Genomic DNA, 24,785 nt, shown 5'->3' with positions numbered 1-24,785 from the left:
GGATATACCATATCACATATCATTCTAATTTTATGTATAAATATTGTGTGTATATATATGTATGTATATGTGTGTGTGTTGTGTTCTTTTTTTTAATTTCTTTTTGGTACCGGATATTGAACTCAGGGGTACTCAACCATTGAGCCACATCCCAGCCCTATTTTATATTTTATTTAGAGACAGGATCTTACTGAGTTGCTTAGCACCTCACTATTGCTGAAGCTGGCTTTGAACTTATGATCCTCCTGCCTCATCCTCCAGAACCCCTGGGATTACAGGTGTGTGCCACTACACCCAGACAGATACATGTTTTTAGAAAGATATTATGTGGGCTGGGGTTGTGGTTCAGTGGTAGAGCACTTGCCTAGCATGTGTGAGGCACTGGCTTCTCAGCACTGCATTCAATGTCTAAAAAAATATTAGAGAAAAGCAATATCAATATGTTCACAATAGCATTATTGTGTTTGGAAGAATCTAGAAATAATTTAAGGGTCATCAATAAAAGAATGAAAGCTAAATGGCAAGTCATAGAGAATTTTAGACACAAAATTAGTAAATTTATGTTTCTACATGATAAATATATGAAAAAACTAAAATCTAAAATTTGAATAGGCCATTTTATATACTTAATACATTTTTTTTTCTTCTTTTTTCTTATTCATATGCTTTAAACTTTCAAACTAATGATAATGCATTGGAAAAATCAGTGCATTAGAAACCTAAAGAGCCCTAACAATTAGCATATATATACAAATATAGATATGTGTGTATATATAAATATATATGTGAATGTATACAAAACAGACCAGAAATATTCAGAATATTAGGTAAAAAATGACTAAAATTTTTATAACCAATAAAATTATTGTTTTCCCCTCACTGCCTTCACTAAAACGAATTTTCAAATATATCTCTGCTTGGATAAAATTAGTTATAAAATTAATTATAACTTCACAAAGCACTATGAAAGAATGTTCAGGTATTAATAAAATATTAATGAAACTAAAACTTAATCTATCTTTTTCATAAAAGTTTATGGAAGAAAGCAATTGTAGTTCAATAGGAAAAAGTAGATGGAAAAGTAAAACATACATAGGGGTTGGGGTTGTGGCTCAGTGGTAGAGAGCTTGCCTAGCATGCATGAAGCACTGGGTTCGACCCTCAGCACCACATAAAAACAAAATAAAGTGTCCACCTAAAACTAAAGATACATAAATAAATAAATGTTTTTTAAAACATACATAAAAATGCTTTGAACTATTTAGAAGTAGTTTTGTTCTATGATTTGAAGTGTTTTCTTGAAGACTCATATCTTGATCCCCAATGTAGCAATGTTCAGTATTAGGGATTTGGGGAAATGTCTATATTATGATTGCATTATGTATTATGTATTCATAGATGAATCCATTGAGGGATGCAAATTTGGTTCAATAATCAGAAAGCCATAAAAACTATAGGTGGTAGGGCCTAGTTGGAGGAATTACTCACCAGCATATATGTTGACCCCAGCAGCACCCTGGCAGCATATATGTTGACTCCAGCCCCTTCTTCCTCCTTCCCTCTCTCTCCCTCTCTCTCTCACCTGGTTGCCATAAAGTGAGCAGCTTTCATTCATTGTATCCCTTTGCCATGATGTTCTGATTCACAAGGCTCAAAATAATGGAACAGGCTGACCATAGAATGAAATCTTTAAAGCTATAAACCAAAATAAATCCTTCTTCCTCTAACTTGTTTTTTTCTTAAGTTTTTTTTTTCTCAAGTATTTTGTCCGAGTGACAAAAAAACTGACTAATATACATTGAATATTTATCAAAATTTTGAATGATTTTGGCATTTCTATATCTCTTAGAGAGTATTTCTTTAAGTTTTGATGAGGACAAAGTTACTAAAACTCTGACAAACACATCCTCTCCCTAGGTTTAATATAAACTGCTCATAGGAGATATACCTTTTGGAAACTCAATTTGTTCACAGCCTTAAGACAAAAGAATTTGGTAGCAGTGAAAGCAAAGAGAGATTCACGAGGATTGCCTGAAGGATGTGTATCACAGACCTTCCTCTGGACATTCTCTATTTGATTCTTAAATCAAGCCTGGACCCCACAGGAGATAAATTTTATATTATATATATATATATATATATATTTCTTATCCTCTGAATTAAGACAAGTATATTTTTCAGACAATTTTTTTTTCTTATAAAAACTGTGACTTCTCTAGATAAGATCATGGATTTTGGAGTCTCATCTGGAATCACATCCCTTATCAACCATTTAGAAGTTGTGTGACTTCAAGAAGGATATTTCACTTCTCTGAGATTCTTTTTATGGAAATAGAAAGTTTAACAACATCACCAATTTGTAGGGCCTCTGCAACAATTAAAGAAGATAATCCAGTGTCAAACACTGAGCTTAGTTTTTAGAATATCACTGATAAATATTAGCTGTTTCTTTTAAGTAAAATAAATACCATAGTTACTAAATAATACAGATTTTGCTTTAAGTTCTAATAAATTCAGAATTAAATCTATAGTATCTTCTAATAACATAAGATTATATGACATACAATATTTTTTATACTCATTGTCCACTAAATTTCTTTTAAACCTTAGTATTGTTGTTTTTTTAATTTTCATATCAATTTATAATTCTTCAGTTAAATCTTGTATATTCTATTAAATTCAAATCATTCTTGACATTAGGAAGGATGTAAATAACAAATACATGGATTAATAACATAAAAGTTATTTGAATAATGTTTTTTTCTTCTGAAAACTTAGCATTGATATTATGTTCTCTGTTACTCAATATCACTTAATTAATATCCTCTCGAAATTACCAGCAAAAAAGCATAGACACTTCTGAATAAAAATATTTAACACTGGGGCTGAGGATGTGGCTCAAGTGGTAACGTGCTCGCCTAGCATATGCAGGGTTCTGGGTTTGATCCTCAGCACCACATAAAAATAAAACAAAGATGTTGTGTCCACTAAAAAATAAATATTAAAAAATTCTCTAACTCTCTCTCTCTCAAAAAAAAAAAATTAACATCCCCCCAAACTGAGCAATGATAAAAACCAAAAAACTCTGGAATAAATCTGATGTTTTACTTGAAATATAGCCCATATTATGCCTTATTCATGACTGTAAAAGAAACTCATCTCAACAGCAACAAACTGATATAACTTGGTTGATTAGATATCCAAGAAAAAAATAATTTATATTAAATAATAAAGATCATGTTACCATATCATTTGCTGGCAAGAGCTCTACCAAATGAAATAATCTTAAAATACATGTTTTAAAATGTCGTGCCAGAAGTATTTTTGTTTTGTTTTGGTTTTTTATTTGTTTTGTTTTTGGGTACCGGGCATTGAACTCAGGGGCACTTGACCACTGAGACCACTGAGCCATATCTCCCACTCTATACTGTATTTTTAGAGGTGGCTTTTACTGAGTTGGTTCAGGCCTCTCTGAATTGGTGAGGCTGGCTTTGAACTTAGGATCCTGCCATCTCAGCCTCCAGAGCTGCTGGGATTACAGGCAGGCACCCCCATGCCTGACCATGCCAGAAGTTTAATAAGCTAATTGTGTTAATATTCACCGTGAAAAAAAATCTATGATAACTCATTTCAAATTGAATACAAATCACATATTAAATTATTTTTCCACATGTTTTTCTATTATCCTTTTTCATTTGACTTATTATGGTATTGATTTTACTTTTAATTCAGTATTTCCAAAATGGCCATATTCCCTCTAGTAGTGTTTAATTCCACTTTGTATTATTTGGTTGCTATGCAAAAGTATTATAGGTTGCACAAACAGGTGAGTTAAAACAAATCCAACTATAAAGAAATAATTCCTAGAAAATGATCAAATACACTGCATTATCAAACAAACACTTGAATTCTCTTCTATGAAGATTTTAAAAGGTAAGTTTTAAAAGCAGAATAGAAATTATATAAAGTTAATTCATACAATTATCATGATATACTTATTCATTGTAGTCCAATCACATGATAGATGATTCATTTCCTTATATATTATTGATACTCAAATGCTATCCCAAAACTTAATTTAGAACTTATCCTATCTACTGCACCTGACCTAGCACTTTATTGAGTTATATATTAAATAAAGAATTCTGAAAGCACTTACTGTCCCCAAGGGTGTACTATTAAGTAAAAATTGATCTGAATTATATTCTGGGCCAAATATTATCAGTTTTGAAAAATTTTAAGAATGTAATCTAAAAAAAATATTCTCAAAGCAGGGCAACAAAATAGAACTTAATGTGAAAACAGAAAATGGTACTCAGAGGTGAAACACCTCAAACTAAGTTATTGAAATAAAGACTTTTGGATGAACAGTAAATGATGGAAATGTGTTCTCCTTAAAAATATGAGGAAGTAAATCTTGCAACATCTCCCAAATAAGTAACAATTTAATTCTTTCATGCATTTTGATGAAATGAAAGTGAAGAAGGATTTTACTCAAAATAAAACCAGCCCCAAGTGTTGGCAAGTTTGTGGAGAAAAAAAATTACCCTTGCATACTGTGGATAGAAATGTAAATTGGTGCAGCCATTATAGAAAAAAGTATGGATGCTCCTCAGTTCATAAAAATAGAACTAGCATATGACCCAGAAATTCCTCTTCTGGGTATATACCCAAAGGAAATTAAATCAACACTCCTAAGAGGTTTTCATGTACACTTCAGCATTATTCACTATAGCAAAGATATGGAAACAAAATCAGTGTCCATCAGTGGATGAATAGGTAAAAATTGTGATAGAATGTGCCTTTGTGTGTGTGTGTATGTATGTATGTATAAATATACATATATATACATATATATGTATATATATACACATAAGTGTATGTATATATATATTTAATTTATATATGTACAAAATTTTTGGAATGTATATTTATACACTACACACACACACACACACACAGAGAGAGAGAGAGAGAGAGAGAGAGAGAGAGGATCTGCCATTCATGAAAACATAGGCAAACCTGTAGGACGTTGGGTTAAGTGACATAAGCCAGATACAGGCAAAACAGTGCTTTATGATTTCATTGTATAAAGAAAAAAAAATCAAATAAATGGAAACAGAGTAGTGCAGGGGTTTTCTTGGGTAAGAAGGGGAAGGAAACAGGGAGAAAGAGGTCAAAGGGTGTAAATTTGCTGTTAGGTAGGGAAAGTTGAGCAATGTAAAGTACAGCATGAGAACTACAGTTGATAATATTGTATGAACACTAGGACACTACTTAAAGGTAAGGTTTCAACTGTTCTTTCTTTCTCACAGGGATAATTATAGAAGGTGATAAAAATGTTAGCTTGTTGGACTATAGTATTATTTCACCAAGTATACATGTATTAAAATATGTTGTATGCCTTAAATACTTGAGAAATTTTAAAAGAGCCAAGAATAAATTATGCGGCTCCAAGAGCATGACTATAAAATCCTCAATTAGACACATTAATAGAAAAATGTATGTATCCTGAACTTAGTGCCCAATGTGAAGCTATAATATTATTAATATTTTTAGTCCTCATAGTAATCCTTCATTATAGTTTTATAATTCTATTTCTAAAAATATGGAAACTGAAGTGAAAGCTTAATAGTACTATGTATTAGTTAAAGTCACATGTATTCCTAAAACCAATCTCTTTTTATTTTCTTCCATGGTAGAAGTTTCATCATGTAAATCATTTTTATCTTTTTAAAAAAAATTTTTTTTTAGTTGTAGATGTACACATACCTTAATTTTGTTTATTTATTTTTATGTGGTGCTGATGATTGAATCCATGCCTCACACTTGTGAGGCAAGTGCTCTACTACTAAGCCACAACTCCAGTCCCTCATTTTTATCTTTATAAATGAAATTACTTAAAATGAAGCTAAGAAATTACAAAATTTCTCATAATATGGTTCCCTGATATCAACAACCATCATGTATTATTTGTTGTTGTTTGTACTGATGATTGAACCCAGGTGTGATTTACTGTTGAGATACATCCCCAGTTTGTTTGTTTATAGACAGACATTTCCTGGGTTACACAAGACCTTGCTCAATTGCTGAGGCTGGTCTCAGACTTACAGTCCTCCTACCTACACCTCCCAGATCACTGGGATTACAAGTTTTTATCACTGTGCCCAACTCATACAGGATATATTTTTACTGTTTCTTCTTCATTCTTTGATTCTGTTACATGACATTATATTTTTATTTCAAATTAAGACTTTCTGTATATAACTTTAATGGCTGCACATTAAATATTGAGATATTACAAAATTTATAAATTAATCCCTTTTGTCAATACTTTAGTTTATTTCCAATGTCTACTACTATAAAACCATGCTACTTTAAAAATATGTATTTGTGTCTTATTTTAAGGCTAATAATACAACTGAGACAAAATAAATTGGCATTTTAATAGTAAAGATTATGCCCTTTCAAGAACATTATAAGAATATACTTTGATTTCATTTGAAAAAATAATGATTAAGTATCTAACAGTGATAAAATAAATGTTGAATCTTAATGAATAATTTTTCTTTTGTTTTATTTGGTTTTTTAAAAAATGGTATATAGAATATGTACAAACTTTAAAAATGACAATATGGATTTTCTTTAAATATTACTTGGGCTATGATAGGTAGTATATTTATTTTTACTAGAAAAATTAAACTTCACACAATAGCCACTAGAAAATCTACAAGGCAGACCCTGAGAACTGCCTACAGGACTGCTTCTGAGTAATGGGGATGAGCTAGACTCATCTACATTGCTGTAGTTCACCATATTGACTGGGAAGATATCTACATCACTGTCTTTATATCTAAATTTAATTTATATCAATCCATATCTATAAACCTAACTGTAACTATTGCTATACATATACTCAGCACAGGTTAATGTACCAAGAAAGAATTTTTTTTAAAAAAAGACTCTAGTCTTTTAAAAAAAAGACTAGAGTAATTCCTTACAATCGTATTTTCAGGCTTAAAAATCCATTGATTTAGTCTTCAGTTTCTAAAGACAATGTTTCTTAAATCAAATCACTTTATTTAAAACATAAACAGATCTTACCTGGCCTGTAAATTTACCTGAGATGTGACCTCTTCTTAGGAGCCAGTTTGGGAGTTCACATTTAGAACTCATGGGTCACTTTTTTAAAATTTATTTTTTATTCTAATTTTCACATACGACAGCAGAATGCATTACAACTCATATTACACATATAGAGCACAATTTTTCATATCTCTGGTTGTACACAAAGTATGTTCACACCATTTGTGTCTTCATACATGTACTTTGGGTAATGATGTCCATATCCTGAATAATGGGATACTTTTTAAAGTAGCAATTTTGTTACCTTTCATTTCTTCTTTATGAGAGTTTCAGATGTTTTTACTAAGAAGGAAAACTTAAAAATCCAACTAGTCCCAAGCCCTGCATGACTGCATAGGGCATTTTATGAGTAAAAACTCCCAAGTAGAAAATCTTCAAGACAAAAAGTCAGAAGGTTCATATTTCACACCAAACCACAGATTATAAATGACTTTAATAAAGCTCATGTTGTAGAGACTCTACAATCACTCCTTTTAGAAATAGAGTCCCAGTAACAAAGTAAAACAATACTGCAAAATCATTTAAATTTTTGTACGGGTATGTGTGGACACACAGGCAAATGCACAATAGAGAAAATAATAAATAAGCAAATACATATTTCCATGGAAATTTTCCTTCAGTTTTACCGTAAGACATATCTTGAGGGTACTGATGTGGTTTCTCTATACAGGAACAAAAAAATAGGAGGAATCTGAACTCAGGGAAGGGGTGAAGGCTGGTTGGGGGAGGGAAAAGAGAAAGAAATGCAAAGAAAAAGTAACATCTCAAGTAAAATTTTACCTTGCTCAATACAAATAATCAAAGTCATTTCAGCCAGAATGTTACAACCTATTTACACCGGAACTTGGTTTGAGTGACAAAGAATTTTGCAGCGAGAAGTGATGCAGTATTTGTCAAAAAGATTGAATTGCACTTTCATATTAGTACAAAAAAAATGATATTGTATGATTATTACCACAAGCATGAGGTTGTTTAGGGGATAATGTGAGCACCTTAACAGTAGGTAGTAATGGAAAATGTCTAACTCTCTCTCTTTCCTTTCAAGGAAGGCTCTTGTAATATGCCTTGTTATACTGCCAAACCATTTCTCACTCCTAAATCCTTAAATACCACCTGTCCAAGACAAGAATATATTTTTAAACGAAGACATATGCAATAACCCGTGCTAACAATCACAATATAACAAATGCTTGGCTAGTTCTGTAAAAATTAAATATTATGTACAGTTTATAATATAGGAACAGCTCTGTTTCATTGTTCTTCTGTAGGCAGACACATGTTTATTTCTCTATTATTCATAGGCTTCAATGATTTTTATAAAGACTATAATTATACCCTCTTGATTTTTAGAAGAATATTTCTTATTCTGAATTAATTTCTTCATTAGAACAATTTTTGATCTGAAAATGGAGAAAAATACTATCGGTCCATTTTTAACAATATTCATAGATGTATACATGCTTCTGTCAAAAACATAGTTCCACGAGCTTAGCAGAGTTCCAGATTTTTTTTTACCTCATAGCAAGTTTCATAATAGCAGTGATATAATTCATTATCTTAAAAGATTATAGAAGGATTGATAAACCAAATTTAATGTATCACTATACTTGGGATTGTTAAGTATTTCCCAAAGACTTCTGTGGTAAAAGCTTGATCCTGTGTGTGGCACCAAGTGGTGAAACCTTTAAGAGACTGTAGAATGAATCAGATGTTCACATATGAAACTAGTGTTAACTCTACATCTTATACAACCACAAAAATGGGACAAATATAATCTAATGTTGTATAACTCTCAGGAACAACAACAACCACAACAAAAAGAGTCAATTCCTATTGAGAAGTCTTTAAGTCATTTGGCGCATGCCCTCAAAGAATACTGTAGAACCTCAGTCTCTTCATCTTCCTCTTTTTCAATTTCTGGCCAATAACCCTGTCCATTCAATCACAGACTGAAACCTCTAAAAAGGAGTTAAAATTAACTACTTTTCTTAAGTTGATTATCTCATGTATTTGTTACAATAACAAAAAGCTCACTAATACAAATATATTTTGAGAATCTTTTCTAAAACTATATACAACTAAATCAGTAATTTGACTATAGCTTTAGAAAAGGCTTATTGGTTGTTTGCAAAAATTGTAAATGTTTTAACTGAGAGGAAAAAAAAGGTCAGCTAAGAAAGTGAAAATCAAATTACTTATTCAATATAATTACCATTATATTAAGACTAGGACTGTTCAAGAAATGAATCACTAGAAATTCTCCCCACTTTTTCTTTTTAATAATAGGCAACTATAGAGTCATTTCCTTAAGATGATATTTTACTGCTGTTCTTAGAATAAAATAATTTTGTCTTGCTGACCTACTTTTTATATTATAAGAATTTCATTAAAAACTGACTGAGAAGAAAACACTTATTTCTGCTCTTCACCAAAATTGAAATAGGTATTTCATTTCCCCTATTTTAGTGGAAATTTTTGGAAAGTCTAAATATTTAGGGAAGTCTAAATATTTAGGTTTGTCCTAGAGGCCTCTGATTTATGGCTTTAAAGAATCAGATTAAGTATTATATTTTTTAATCAAAGCACTCCAGTGTAGACTTTGATACAAAGTTGAAAAAAAAATTATTATGATTGAATGTTCTAGTGAGGTATCAATGCAACATTGTGTGTCCTGTACCAGTATTCCAAAGAATGAAAATCACACACCAGTGCTACTCTTAATCCTTGGTTCATATGCTCAAGCCCCTCCTAAAGGGCATAATTGGGGTAAAAGGACCCCTTGAATCTTTCAGAAGAAGGACAATGAGAGGTAAAAGAGCAAAACTAGAAAGAAGATAGAGATAGACCCAACCACATTAGCTTATTTGCATGTATGCTGAGTACTGATTATGAAAACCAGCACTGAACCATATGTTGATTTTGTTCTTAGTACAATGCTCCAAGCTGCCCATTTGAGGTTTGGGGGAACTCATAAAATATACCTATGTATGTCATTAATTGGTTGGGCATGGTGGCACACACCTATAATCCCAGCAACTCTGGAGGCTGAGGGAGGAGGATCGCAAGTTCAAAACCAGCCCCAGCAATTTAGCAATCCCCTAAGCAACTTAGTGAGACCCTGTCTTTAAATAAAATATAAAAAAGGCTGGGGTTTGACTCAGTGATTAAGCAGACACTCCCTGTTGCCAATGGCGGGGGGTGGGGGGGGGTGGGGGGGTAAACATGCTTAACAATTTTTAAACACAAAATCACAGCTATATGTTTTTAAGTTATGGTTATATCATTAAAAGTTTCTGCCTTAATAGTTCATGCAATAAAATAATAATGTGTACAGTATAGTTTCTCCTGGAAAAAAAAGAGTATAATTTCTGATAGTGTCATTGAAAGAAATTTACTTTAATATCCAATTCAGGGGAAAAAATAGCACACCCATGACTCACACCAGAAATGAAATGCTGAAGGCACTCAAATCTGTATGCCCTGCTCTCTGCCCTCTCTATTGAACCATAGACCCAGGGCTATAATTGCCTACACACGATCTCATTTCTCAATATAAACACAGAAATCTTCCTTCTAAGACTTTCCCCCACTGTTTTACTTTCAAGTTAAAACCGATCGCTAAACCTTAATTTCCAAAGCCAGAATTCCCTTCCAATGTGTCACTAAATTGTACTGATAGTACTTCTCAAATCTCTTTCAACCCTGCCTCCTCATTGGAATTCTTATCTCCACTGCCTCAGTTCAGGCAGTGATCAATTTTTGCTTAGACTGAAGTAGCAGACTTCTAATCTCCCTGAAATCTCCTTTCAGTCCTTTTCCTACACTAGCACGGGAGAAAGATTTCTAAAAAAATAAAACAAACAAATCATTCTAAACAATGTAATAAAAAAATTCAAGTAACTCATTCCTTAAAAAGATCACTTCCTTGAATCAAATATTTTCATTTATTAAGAAACTAAGATGCCAATAGATTAATATGAAGATGGATAGGTGTATAAAAATGGAATATCACATATACAACAAAAGGTACATTATAGTGGGGAATATATGAGTGTTCACTACATAATTCCTTCAGATTTTCTGCATGTTTATGAGCTTTAAATTATCAGGAAAAATATTTTAATATAATGGCTTATAATGCAATATGGGCTAATATTACTAAGGATGTTGTCTGTGGCATACAAAATGCTGAGTAAGTACTTTGAATGAATTATATCTAATAATTACATCTAATAAAATGTATGATACATAAATGATTGTTTTGGTTCTTCCAGAAAAGGGGATAGTGGGGTAGAAAATCCCAAATTTATAGCTCTTGTCACTTCTCATAGTGTAATATGTCACTATAGTTGAAAGATTCTGAAGTCAGAACTGGAAAGAAAAATGAGCTTAATGGCATCCACAGACAGATAAAATAGACATTCGTATGATATTAAAGTCATCAGAAAATTTTGAGTATGTATACCTTTGCTTAAAATATAAATATATTTGTTAAGCTTACATGATTTTTATATAATTTAACAACCAGTAAATTCCTGAAAATTAACAGTTGATGTTTAGTTTTAGAACAACACTGGTTTGAATGCAAATATCAAATTGGTCAGGTTCAATTTTTGACCTAAAGAGGTCAAGTCATTTCCCATTAGTAAATATTAGAGTCAGATTTTGAAACTAGAGTTTACTGGCTCCCAAATCTTAACTCAAAACAGCTAACTCTCCTGATCTCCTACTTCTTAAAATCCCACTCATACTTCAGGGCTGCACTGTGCAACCATAGACCACATTGATTATAGCGATCATTGGTTGAATTATTTACCTATATATCTATCTTTGAACTTATAGAGGTAACTCAGCACAGAAAAACACTCAGGGAGCCCTGATTTGTATTTAAGAGCTTGCATTAATGCCAGACACACACACGTGAGGTACTAAAGTCATGGTGCCCTGTACTGTGAGTGTCTAGAAGTCAGAGTCTTCATCCCAGAATACCTAGCAGTCTCAATAGTGCCTGGCACACAGGTGATTTGTGAAAGAAAACAAGAAAAGGCAATGTAAAGGATATTCTTCACTTTCTTATCAAGCAACTATCTGATAATGATCAAGTCACTTCACTATTGTGTCCAAGTGCCCAGAGTGGTGATTAATAAGGGAGCTGGACTTGATTAATTACACAATATATTCTCCTACTAAAATTGTTTGACTACATACATAGAGTTGCTGGTAGCAAGAATGTTTTAATACTTATAGAAACTAAGTAAACAGTACATGTCAAAAACTTTTTAATCATGAAGAAAGAAAGATACATGTGTGGTCCTCACTGAAGCATGTACAATGGCCAGTTATTTCAAACTGTCAGTGACAGAACAATAGTGAAATCAATTCAAGCACTTACATCCAGTAGAATATTAAGCAGGCATTAAGGATGAGTGAATGTCCTGTAAAAACATTGGAGGTAGCCTGGCATGGTGGCACATGACTGTAATCCCAGCATCTGTGGAGGCTGAAGCAGGAAGATTACAAGTTCAAGGCCAGCCTCAGACTTAGTGAGGCCCTAAGCAATTTATTGACACCCTGTCTCAATAGAAGTTAGGGATATGGCTCAGTGGGAAATTATCTCTGGATTCAATTCCAGCACCAAAACAAACCAGCCAACCATGAGGGGTGAGCTGAGAAAATGGCAAACCAAATTAACAGAAGGTAAAATTGCATATATCTTACACTTACAACTAACAAAATCACCACAGTAAAATAAAAAATAATAATAATAATCATGCCTTCACAAAAATGATGACAGTTATATAAATGTTATAGTATCATGAGTGGTTTTTAAAAATACTATTTACAAAATTTGTTAAATTGTTGTATTCCAAATAATTTATAAAACAACCTGGGTTTATAGATTCCATGAAGTCTTTAGAGAACCTGAGAATTCCAGCAAGGACCCTCCAAGTGTAGGGGTAGTCAGTGCACCCCTGTGACATTTTAACATTTTGTCTATCTAAGTAGAGTAGAGTTGATTCTTTTAGCTATCAGACACCTACACAGTGCTCATAAATAAAGTACAGAGTTCACTATAAGAGAGACATAGAACATATACAAAAGGAGACATGCTTAAATATTGCCCAGGAATATAATTGTTAAGATGGCATAAAATTGCCAAAATAAATGACATATATTTGCCCTTCTTTTGGGAATCTATTTCATGTTCATGAGTAACATTAGTATAAAAATATGATCTTTAGTATATTGAGTGCAATATAACAAGACAGAACATAGTATCTGTTTAAAGTAATTTAATAGGTAAATATATGATTGCTTAATATTCTTTTGTTGTGGAGAGATAATACATGGGGTGAAAAATAATGACATAGTCAAAAAAAGATGGATTATTTAAACTCATCTTTCTGAGATGATTTAGCTGAGACAATTAAAATGGACATCACTCAATGATTTCTAGGCCGCATCATATGTAGTGACAGCTGAATTTGCACAGGTTTTGCCTAGGGTGACATGAAAGGCATGAATTCCTACCATTTGAAGTGCATTTTTTACTGAGTTTATAAAGTAAAATATAACATGTACGATTCTAGATTGGAATATGCTCATTATCTCTTTCTTTTTCATATGCTTTTTTTTCTTTTCCAGTTTACATAAAGATTGTTGGAGAGGAAAAAAAGATGGAGGAGTCATGCCTACAGCAATTATTAGCTATAAAAATGTCCTATCTTGTAGTAAGACAGCAAAGACTTGAAAGTGCATTCTTACGTTGATGCTCCCATGTTCACACTTAGGTTAAGAGTAAAATTAAAAGATGAAAATAATGAGATACATGCATATAATGCCATTTCTTTTCCATCAAGAAATTGCACCTAGTGACCAACACTCATTCCAAATGCTAATTATAATAAATAGGTTGGGACTGAATATGAGTTCAGTCCCCATGATCATTTAGCTGTCCTCCTCCCTGCCAAGCCTGCTCAAAAGCCACCCCCACCCTCCCCACCCCCTGCCAATCCCGGTTTAGTTTTCTTTCTTATTTCAAAACAAAGATGTCTATCGCAATTCAAAAAAAGGAAGTAAGTACAGTGGCAATGGAAGGCAGAGGTAGTTTCTTCCCTGCTTATAAAAGAAGAAAATAAGGAACAAGTCTATATACCATTGTGACCAGTGTGGCACCATTAAAGGAAAGGCAGAAGAAGCTCACAGGCTGGGGGCTCTTGGACATGTTTTCATGTCAGGATCCATAGCTTTCTTATTCTACTTAGATCCTTTTTACACTTCTATGTTGTTATCATTCAAGACATGGTTAATACAGCATTTTACTTTTAAAAACATTTCCATTTCCTGATATTAAATAAAATTCTTAGGACTTGAGGGGAAATTCAGGACATAGCATGAGATGGATGCTGTTATTCAAATCATTTCCACCTGTCAGCTTGATTGCAGTATGCAAAATTCAATAAAAACAATGAAGCCAATGAAAAGAGTACTTAATGATACCATTAACAGACTCAACATGTGGTAAAGTACTAAGGATAAATAAATATAGTGTCATTTTCACTGGTTACCAAATGCTTTTCATCAACAAGTGTAAGTCAGATGAGAGAAATTTAAACTGAAAACAACCCAACTCTAGTTAGTAAAGGTAATTACATTTTTTACTTAATATATCACCTATACTGAGATGTGCCAGAAACTGAGATGCATGATTAACTCTATGTCCTGCTCTGAGTTAAAAATGAAAAAAGATAGTAGGCAACATGATTTCATAGCCTCTTAACTTTTTTATGCTGGGAGCCTCTAGATTTATAGAGCCTTAGCAGAATGTACACATGTCAATTACAGTATAATTCAGGCTTGCTCTCATTCTCACATCTTTAAAATATATTTATTGAAAGAAAAATTTTGATTAGTAAGAAGTATAACATTTTCCAAGAATTTACAGAATTCCTATTTCTCATCTAAAATGAAAGATGCAGTACAGTGATTATTAGCAGTATCTATCTATATTTATGTTTTCATTTTCTCTGTCTCCAGTCCTTCCTTAGCCCTAGCCTATCTTTCACAGAGGTGGGATGAACTCTCTAAAAGCAAACCTGGTAACATGAGTCACTTTCCTAAAAACAACTGAATAACAGATCAATCATAGGAGACCAAGCTGCAGGCTTCCTGCCATCCTCAATTCAACCACAAGCCCAGAGTGAGCCCAAGATCCACAGAATCCATGTATTTTCAGAGCCCCCAAATTATCAGCAATGTTTAAAACTAGAGTAAACATGCTGTTCTCTCTGTTTTGAATTCTATTCACATCTCCTTGCCTTTTATTTTGTTTATGTCTGTCTCTGGTGATCAGTAGGCCTTATGGTCAAGGCATTGCCTGTGTAAGAATGGAGACCTGGCACTTAACACATTACTACTAACAAAGAAAGAGGCCAAGAAAAGGGTTTCTGAATAAACAAATGTTTTTTTTTCAAACCGAGATATTCTCTACACAATCTGAAAAATAAAATCAGGTTATTACTTACTAAAAAAGGAAAGAAACCTAAATTACAATTTTACTCTTAGATTTTTAAGAATGTTAAAGAACTGTATTCTGTTACTTATGGATTTTTATTTCCAGTTGTCCTGACTTCAATAATAGTAGGTAGCAGAATACAACAGTTACTATTATGGTATTATGTAATAATGTGGATATGTAACCGATGTGATTCTGCAATCTTTGTAATGTTTTGAATAACCAATAAAAAAATAAATTTAAAAAAAAAAAAAAAAAAAGCAATAAAGAAAGCATATAAGGCTCTGCGGTAAATCATTTGCCTAGCCTGAGTGAGGCCCTGGGTTCAATTCCAAGCACCGCAAAACAAAACCAAGTTGTAAGTCATCCTTATGCTATAAACTGATTCTTACAAAAGCTGTTCATTTTGTTTTAAACTCTAGGCAGAATTTCAATAGATAACTAGTTTTTATGATTGATGACTACCATGTTGCTAATGAAGATATAGTCAAAAGGCCAAAATTCAGTCGCACATTTGGTAGTTTTTGGTGAATATCTAAATATTATTCTGTTTTGTTTTTTTTTAACCTTCCAGATTTAGGACAGAAAAAAACGCAGTTTTAGTAAATGTTTACATTTAGAAGACGACACTTTCCTTTTCACTGCTTCATAGACCTACATGTTTCAACTAAAAACTGCCGAGAGCATTGAACTTCAATATAAGAGTAGAGAGTAGTTTTCCCAACTGCATAAATATATTACATTCTGGACACTCTGAACTATTGACCTTCCCTATGAGGGAGATGCTGCTAAAATGTCAGTTAATCATAAAGCAGTTCCACAATAGGCTACCCAGAAGCAGAAGGCAATTTAAAAGAGCAATTTTAACGTGCAATTGCCAAAGTATGCAATGCAGACAATTCCTGATGATGGCATATTTTATTTCCCTTTAATAAGAGAAAGAGAAACTGTATTTTCTTAGCTTCTATACCAGATGGTGTACCCAGAGGAAACAAACACAGTAAAAAAGCAAGCATACTTTCTCCGATTGTTGAGTGGAGTTTTTGAATTACTTCCCATTTAAGACAACTTCACATTTATGCCATTTTTTAAGATGTATAAAATGCCTGAAGAAGCATTATGTGAACAACAACATGGGTCAGGCTGTAAACTAACAGCAAAATAATAATACCTCTCAGGTTCATAGAGAAGTCTGAGGCAGGCGTAGGTGGCCTGAGCCACCAGAGGCTGTAATTACCACCTCTCCTAACTTGAGAGACCCTGAAGCAAGTAATTGCACTTACCAAATGATTTTAATGTACTTTAGAAAGTAAATAAAAAATAGCTTTGGCAACCAGGCAGGACATTATCAGAGAAGGACAAAAACACTTTTTTATACTTCTTTAAAAAGCTGTTTCAAGTATTTAAGCACAGCATATATTTGATTGTTAAGCACCAATCCACTGTGCTCTCAATAAATAGGAAGCTGCAAACATTAGACTATTCTTTCTTTGGGAACTAGGTAGACTTGCAGAAAATATTTTTTAAAAAGTATGTGTCTTCTGGATTTTACCTGCTGTCCTTTTTAATTTTTTATTCATAGTATTACGAGGGAGGGAAATTACCTGTGTTGGGGTAAGAAGGAAAATAATTAAGGCTTTTAAAGTACTGATAATGGGTTTGAGGCCAGGCTGCCCTGTAGTTTTCCTAACTGTGTAAAGGTACTACAATATAATGAACAAGTATCAACTATGTTGTTTTTCTCCCCAAGTCCTAAATTTAACAAATACAAAAGAAAGACAATAATATATCTAGCTGATAGATTGGTGTGGACATAAAACATCATGATAGATTCACTTCATGTGAATTCCAAAGTCAAATGAATCCCCATGTAGCTATAAAAAAGTTTACATTTTCTTTAGAAAATTTAACATTTTATCCAATATACGCATAAGTAAAATCTTTAAACTGATTTGCTAGAAAAAAATATCTATTGATGAATTTCTTCCAAGCAATAAGTCATTTACTGTTTCCTAAAATAAAATATTAATGAATTATGTGCATTAAAATGGTATTGTGACAATGATAAGTAATAACTAAGTTATTCTTTGGTACTTAGAAATGACAAATATAATTCCTCTGTGATACAGTAAAAAAATGATAGAAGAATTTCTGCAAGTAGCCATCACTCTCTGTAACTCATAAAGAATCCATGTGAAAATGATTTCACATATATAGCTAAGTATTTATACTTATCTTTAAGGTTTCCTGATGATCTAACATGCATTATATTAATGCGCATGGCTTCAAAATAATCAACATTTATTCAACTAGATGATATTAATACTAAAACTCAACAATTACAAGGTGAATACACCCAGGTCTAAGTAAAACCAGATGAATTGTACATCTAGTACTCAGTGCCCCTTATGGAAACAGTGGTAACTAGGGCATGAACAATTTAATAGAATTAGATGGCAATTTCCTCCAAAAATTATGTTTGGGATCTCAAAAGGATCATTTCCCCTGATTATGAAGAAATATTCAACTTTTGAAATCGTTATCAAATATCAGCTAATATCATAGTTAGCATAAGTTGTGTTCTATTTTGTTGATATGGAATCCTAGGCTGAGGACAATGGTGTCACTATGAAGTCTAAGTTACGTTAAATTGAAGGGAAATGGATCTTAAAGAGTGGAAACAGATGGACATCATACTTTAATACCGACTTTATACTTTGTTACACAATGTTTGTCAAGTATATTCAACTTCTGGTTTTCAAAAATTGTTTAAAAATCATTACCACATATGCTTCCAGGAGCTTTACCTCCTATTCTAATTTTAGAACAAGATTAGTAGATTTTCCTAATGAATTTTTTAAACATGGCTTCTCTCAAATCTACAATGCACTTGAAAATCTAGTCTGTAGCACTTACCGCTGCCCCCCACCCCGTGATATCCTGCATCAGGCACACCTTGTGAAGACATTAATTAACAATAATAAACACATGTGACAAAGATTCATCACATGTAAAAGATGGTTTTAAAAATAAAATTTCTAAAGTTGGAAATAAAATGACAAGTGATTGAGCCTAAGACAACTTAATTCTATAAAGAGTACACAGACAAAACTTTCCCCAAAGAATCAGATAAAAAGACCAATGTGGTTCCAAAGTGTCAAGGCACTTTCTAAGTTAGGAAGTGGCTATGGCATGGAAGATATTTTTACTTTATTCCCTCCCACACAGATGAGGCTATTCTCAGAATAAAGTACCTCAAATCAATTTGCAGTCATTTTTTTTTAACTTATTACAGTTCAATGCACACTCTGAACATAAGCATTGAACAGGGATAAATCAACGTTCATTAACATAGTGCTGTCATTCACCTAATAGAGAACAGCGAACTTTAAAACACAGCCTGATTTACCTGCAATCTCTGCAGCTCTCATACCAAAGGTCAATTTCCAATAATTCCTAGCTTAAACAAAAACTATACTATACTAACATACACTGCTCATTTTTAAAGACATTTTGTTCAAAATAAAGGACAAGAAAGCAGATGATTAACAAGCATGGGTAAAAGAAGTCAAGAGGAAGACCACAGAACCGTCAATTATCATTGGTTGGTATAATTTGTATATCCATTATGAAGACTACGTGCAGTAAAAAAGGCAATTTTATTAGAAAACACATAGATGATGCCCTCAGTAAACCAGACTCTTTTGTTCCCCATTTCATTGTCAGCACATTAAATTTGGAATAGTGAAGTACTTTTCAGTTTCCATACTGTTTCTTCTTTTAATGACTTCTGTGACTAAGTGATGGGGTTTCACTTGCCTCTCCCTGAAAAAGTTTATCTAGTACTATAAGAGTAATTTGTAACATGAAGGAGGTACCTCTATAGACTATGTAAAAGCCAATTATCAGATTTAGGCGGAATCATGGAGACCACCCAGCCTCTTCTAGGTAAAGCTGCTTTGCAAACACCAGAGGCAAGTGTGGAATCAATCACAAATTAGGGGACTCTCTAGTCTCTAAATCTCAAACTAATGGTTGACCAGGTGTTTTCGATTAATAAACACCTTTAAATAGTTTCAATGAATATATAAAAATGTAGCTAAATTTAAAAATATATATGAATATTTTATGGATTTTGCTGTCTTGTAGATTAATATTCTTGGTGAGTAGCTCTATAATATTATAGATGTTCAAGAAATAAAAGACATTTTCATAGATTCTCAGTTTAGGAATTCAATTTTTATAAACTCATTAGATGTTAAGGATACATACATTCATGTGCTAACTCTGTATTTCAACATAATGCATGATGGATGCCTCTTTAAACTAAACTACAAATTAAACCATTTTTAACAATATAATATGTAGGGCATGAAAAATGCACTCAAATCACTTAGATTATTAAAATTTTTAGTGGCTTTTAATAGCTAAAAATTCTTCCCACTATAAAAACAGTGTAATAAGGTATTAGGATATATGATTACATATTATTTTATTTCACTTATTATTCTTTATGGGTTTTTTTTTTTTACATACTATTATTTTCACCAGTCTGTTTCAAGCATAGGGAGCATAATAACAAACATAAAAGGAAACCTTTCTGTTTTTGAGAGATGAGGGTCAGGCTGCTGAACTAATTCTCAGCAATAGGATATTGTGAATAGAACAGTTATTTTTCAAAGCATTATCCATACTATATGATATGGCCTCTATGCTGAATATAATATTATTGAGGAAGACCATGTCTACGTGACAAAAAGGATATAAGCATTTGCTTGAACTAGAAAGGTCTTCCTCTCTCACTAATACTTTCATCCACAGCTATCAGAAATGATTGGGCTACATATACAGAAGGTTCACCAAAATGATCAAGCAAGACTCTAGATTCAAAACAAAATTAGGATTAATAATAAGGAAGCACATACATTGCTTTTATGTCAGCCAAATATGACATAGTAAAGGTATGTAATTACCTAGTTCATTGGACTTCTTAGAATAAGTGTGATATTATATATCAAGTAATTAAATCATTAAATATTGCATTTGTGTTAGATATCTCATGCTAGATTCCTTCACAGGTAGAATACCCACTTTTAAGTCTTACCTGCACATTTGGTTCTGGTGATTAATGGAGGTCCTGGAAGTCCTGTTCCACCTTCCCCAGGTCTTGTAAGTAGTACTCGGATCTCATATTCAGTATCTGGATCTAAATGCCACAATTTATAAGTTGGAGCATTGACTGCATGGGTTTCTGTCCAGGATCCTGATGTCATTCGATATTCCACTTCTTTCAGGATAATGGGACCATCTCCAATAATTGAATTGGCATTCAGTTGAATCAACAAATATGTAGGCCCAACACCAAGTAGCTGGGGAGGAGCAATGGGTCTTGGTGGTTCTAGGAGAGAAGAGTGTGCTCTGATTAGATATCAATCTGAAACATTAAAATACAGAGACATATTGATGCCTCTTGAAACCCAAAGCCTTGTTGAGGGATTTATTTCTTAGTATATGACAAATATTTAAAAGAAGACCAGAACTGAAGTTGTCTGGCAACTACACTTTTAAAGAGCAAATACTTCTGTGAAGCCTTATGACCATATTGCACAATTTTTTTTTTTTCATCAAAAGCATGCCATTCCAGGAGATAAAATTTGTAAAGACATAATAAACAAAAGACATAAAGAAAATACTTAGACATGAAAAACTCTCATTAGCTAACAGAAGACCTGATTTTTACTGTTTTATTTCATTTATGAAATATGGCAAAGGATATTTTATTGTTGTTGTTGTTGTTGTTTTGTTTTCTACTTCTTCAGAGCTCCTATAAATGAGATCAGAAGGTAAGCAATGAGGCTGAATATGAAAGTGGATGTCAGGTGCTTAACTGTTCCCATACCACCCACCTCCCAGAGTGAGAAACTGAAATTTACACCTAGGCAAAAATCACAAATGACTGAATCACTGGCCTTTGGGAATAGCATGTGATAAGGCAATGTATCACATATTAAATTCAAATGTCAAAGGTACATTGTAATTTAATTTTGGCTTGCTTATCATCCTTTGCTTCAAAGAAACTTGGAGATGTATCACTCCAATGTCTGAACTGATTGAAATGATGAATGATGTATTGGACCACATTTTACCCCCTTAACAACAAGGCAGGTGAAATGAAAGCCTGACCTTGGAAGGACTCCACAGCCCCAGCCCTGTCTGTAGGGTCCATCCACAGAGAACTTTAGGTCATGAAGTCATAATTAGGACACATGATCAGGTGGGGTTTTCTCTGAACTTTTAGAACAATATTTCTCACATTTTTAAGGGACATTAAAAAACTTTCCAGAAAACTGTTAATAAAGTTGTAATTGCCCCCAAGTTGATTTAACACTTATTTCTAAATGTTAGAACAAATCACATAAAAGAAAAACTATGAAATGCAACAACCTAATGCTTTCTCACCCTGACCTGACCCATGCCAGGTAGGAGTGGGCTGGAGATGTAGACACAGGAAATTCAAGGACTCACTGCCAGCATCCTTCACACTGTATTTCCTATTTACTGGCATTGCATTCCATAGGGGGAAAAAAATGCCACGGGTGGGGGGGAATAAAAGTCCATTGACAGGTTTTACCTTCTTATGCTTGTTTAAATGAATCTACAATTTTTAGTTGGAGCCCAAAGATTACATTTTAATTCTGATGATATAAAATTTACTAGCTTATAAATCCCTGACTTAAAAACATCCTCTTAAAAAAAAAAAAATAAGACAAGATGGCCTGGGATCCTACACATAGTAAGATCATTTTCAAGAATCTTCCTTCAAAATTCATAGGACAAATATTAACAAATTACTAACTAATAAGTTATTCTATATATTGGGTAATACTGTAGGGGAGAAATAATTATAATAAATCAATAAATTCATTATTTTACATTGAGAGTTATGTAGGAAGCAAACAGCATCCTGTAATAAAGAATAATAGAGGTAATACACTTTTAATCCTATCCAAAATCACTATAAAAATAAAAGTAATCTCCCTTCAATAATCAATGCTCATTAAGTTAATAGCTTTCAAACTAGTTACTGAAAGAATGATATAATCTTGTGGCTAACTGTGCTCATGTTTAAAATGAAAATAAAACTTAAGATTGAAAATTACACTATATAAACTGCATATATTTTAACTACTTCTATTGAAAAGTAGTTAAACATTTGATTTATAAACTTTATCCATGAAATCTATTCCTTTTGCTTTGCAAATGATTTCACAACAATATGTAGTTAACACTGTTTCCTAAGTGAATTATTTCCAAATTCACAAATGATTTCAATGAAATTATTTGCAACAGAAAGTTTAAATAAAACCATAAAATTTTTAATAAAATTCTACTTTTAAATAAAAATAGAATTTTCATTTGTGAGTTAGAGTTCTACATTTCATAGAATGAAATTTCACTCACAAATCCAACAAATTTTATAGAGTTACAGAAAAATGTATAGAGTTACAGAAGTTTTTAGCAGACAAGAAGGGAAAAAAAAGTTAACATATTCTGTAAACCCTGAACTAAATGAAACTGAATAGAGAAATGAACATAATAGAAAAATGCAAATGCCTCCCAGACTCTCGAAATGCCACAAGGATTTAAAGCAGCAGTGTGTATTTTGTGAATAAACTGAGTTGCCACAAATGTGCAATATCTGTTTTTATTCCAGATGGCTCATATACTGACTAATGTAAGTTAAAGCAGGAAACAGTGTTAAATTCATAGCACTGTGCTTCTACCACAGAGCAGCAATACCTCACTTGCTTTATAGTTCAAAGATGACCTGAAGAGGTCTGATTCTTAACATGATGAATGAACAAAAACAATACACCAAGTGAATTATAAATAACAAACCCTGGTTGACCTACAAATGTATAGGTGCTCTGAAACCTGACCTTATGCGTGTCTATCAATGTTAGATCTTACCCATCAAAACCCTGAATACTCTTGCCATAGGAAACAAGAAGGAAACGAGAGAGAAAAAGATGGAAAGCAGAGAAAGGGAGGGGAAAGCTAGAGCAAAACACTTTAGAAACAGGCATAGTATTTCTCCTGTCATTTCAATCTTTAATGAAGTGACATAAAAAGAAAATGAAATTTGAAGTCAGGAGGCCTGGTTTCAAAAAATGCATATGTAATAGTAGGGTAAACTTGAATATACCTCTTAACTTGTATTACATTTTCTTCATTAATGAACTAGGCATTCTTAGAAAAATTTTTAGAGATGACATTTTAAAATATTTGTGATGCTATTTCTTTTTTTTTTAATCAGAGCATAGATAAATCTTCAACCAGAAATGAATACCCAACACTAGTATTATGTATAAATAAAACAAGTAAGGTTGATGTAGTCAGGATTGTGTTCTGAAGAAAGGCAGTAGTTCACTCTGTTCAGTTTTCTATCCCATGTGCTAGGGTCAAGAACAAGATTGGTCTAATAATCAAAGTAACAGCTCAAATCTGGTACTGTGGCAATATTAAAAGAGGAATATAAGCATATGCATTGATTAACATCATGATTATAAGAAGTGAAACTTACATTAATGAGACTAATATACCACAACACATTAAAATTTGTACATTGGAGGTAAAAAGTAGACTTATATTAGCATGTGTATTTTGTTTTTAGACCCTGGAGAACAAGGAGATTTATTTATAAAATCTCTATTCATTTCAATAAATTATGCATGAATTTTAATCAGTTAGCAAATGAACAAGTAATTGTTCTGCAGAAATATTAATATTCTTCATAACTTAATACACTATCAGACTCAGAGGTGTGATGCTAATAAATCCCAGTTGTACACTAGGTATCAACTGAAGCATGCAATCCAAAAATACAAGATAAACTTTGCCAATGTTACCAATTAACTTTCAATTAATGACTTACATTCATTATTCTAGAGCTAACCTATTATAAAATCCCAATTATGTATTCAGCTTGCTTTATTTGTTTTTATATTTCAATTTTTAAATGTGTCTTAAAATCAAGAAAACCATTATGAAAGTATATTCTCATCCAATTATTCCTATTATAATGGTATTTTACAAACGTGTCACTTATCAAAATTCAGTTAAT

The 24,785-nt window shown here is 32.5% G+C and overlaps 1 protein-coding gene across 5 annotated transcripts in view; it reads right to left on the bottom strand.

Moving 5' to 3' along the window:
• Ptprk (protein tyrosine phosphatase receptor type K) overlaps positions 1-24,785 on the bottom strand; it is a 526,982-nt gene that overhangs the window by 201,074 nt on the left and 301,123 nt on the right. For all 5 annotated transcript variants that reach the window (XM_076858271.2, XM_076858267.2, XM_076858268.2 and 2 more), the window contains exon 7: positions 20,766-21,059. In XM_076858271.2, the coding sequence (XP_076714386.2) occupies positions 20,766-21,059 (294 nt within the window). The remainder of the gene's footprint in view (positions 1-20,765; positions 21,060-24,785) is intronic.

This window comes from Callospermophilus lateralis, chromosome 6, assembly GCF_048772815.1.
Source record: "Callospermophilus lateralis isolate mCalLat2 chromosome 6, mCalLat2.hap1, whole genome shotgun sequence".
NCBI lineage: Eukaryota > Metazoa > Chordata > Mammalia > Rodentia > Sciuridae > Callospermophilus > Callospermophilus lateralis.
Note: the sequence above shows the minus strand (reverse complement) of the source record. Positions and strands in the feature narration are given on the sequence as shown.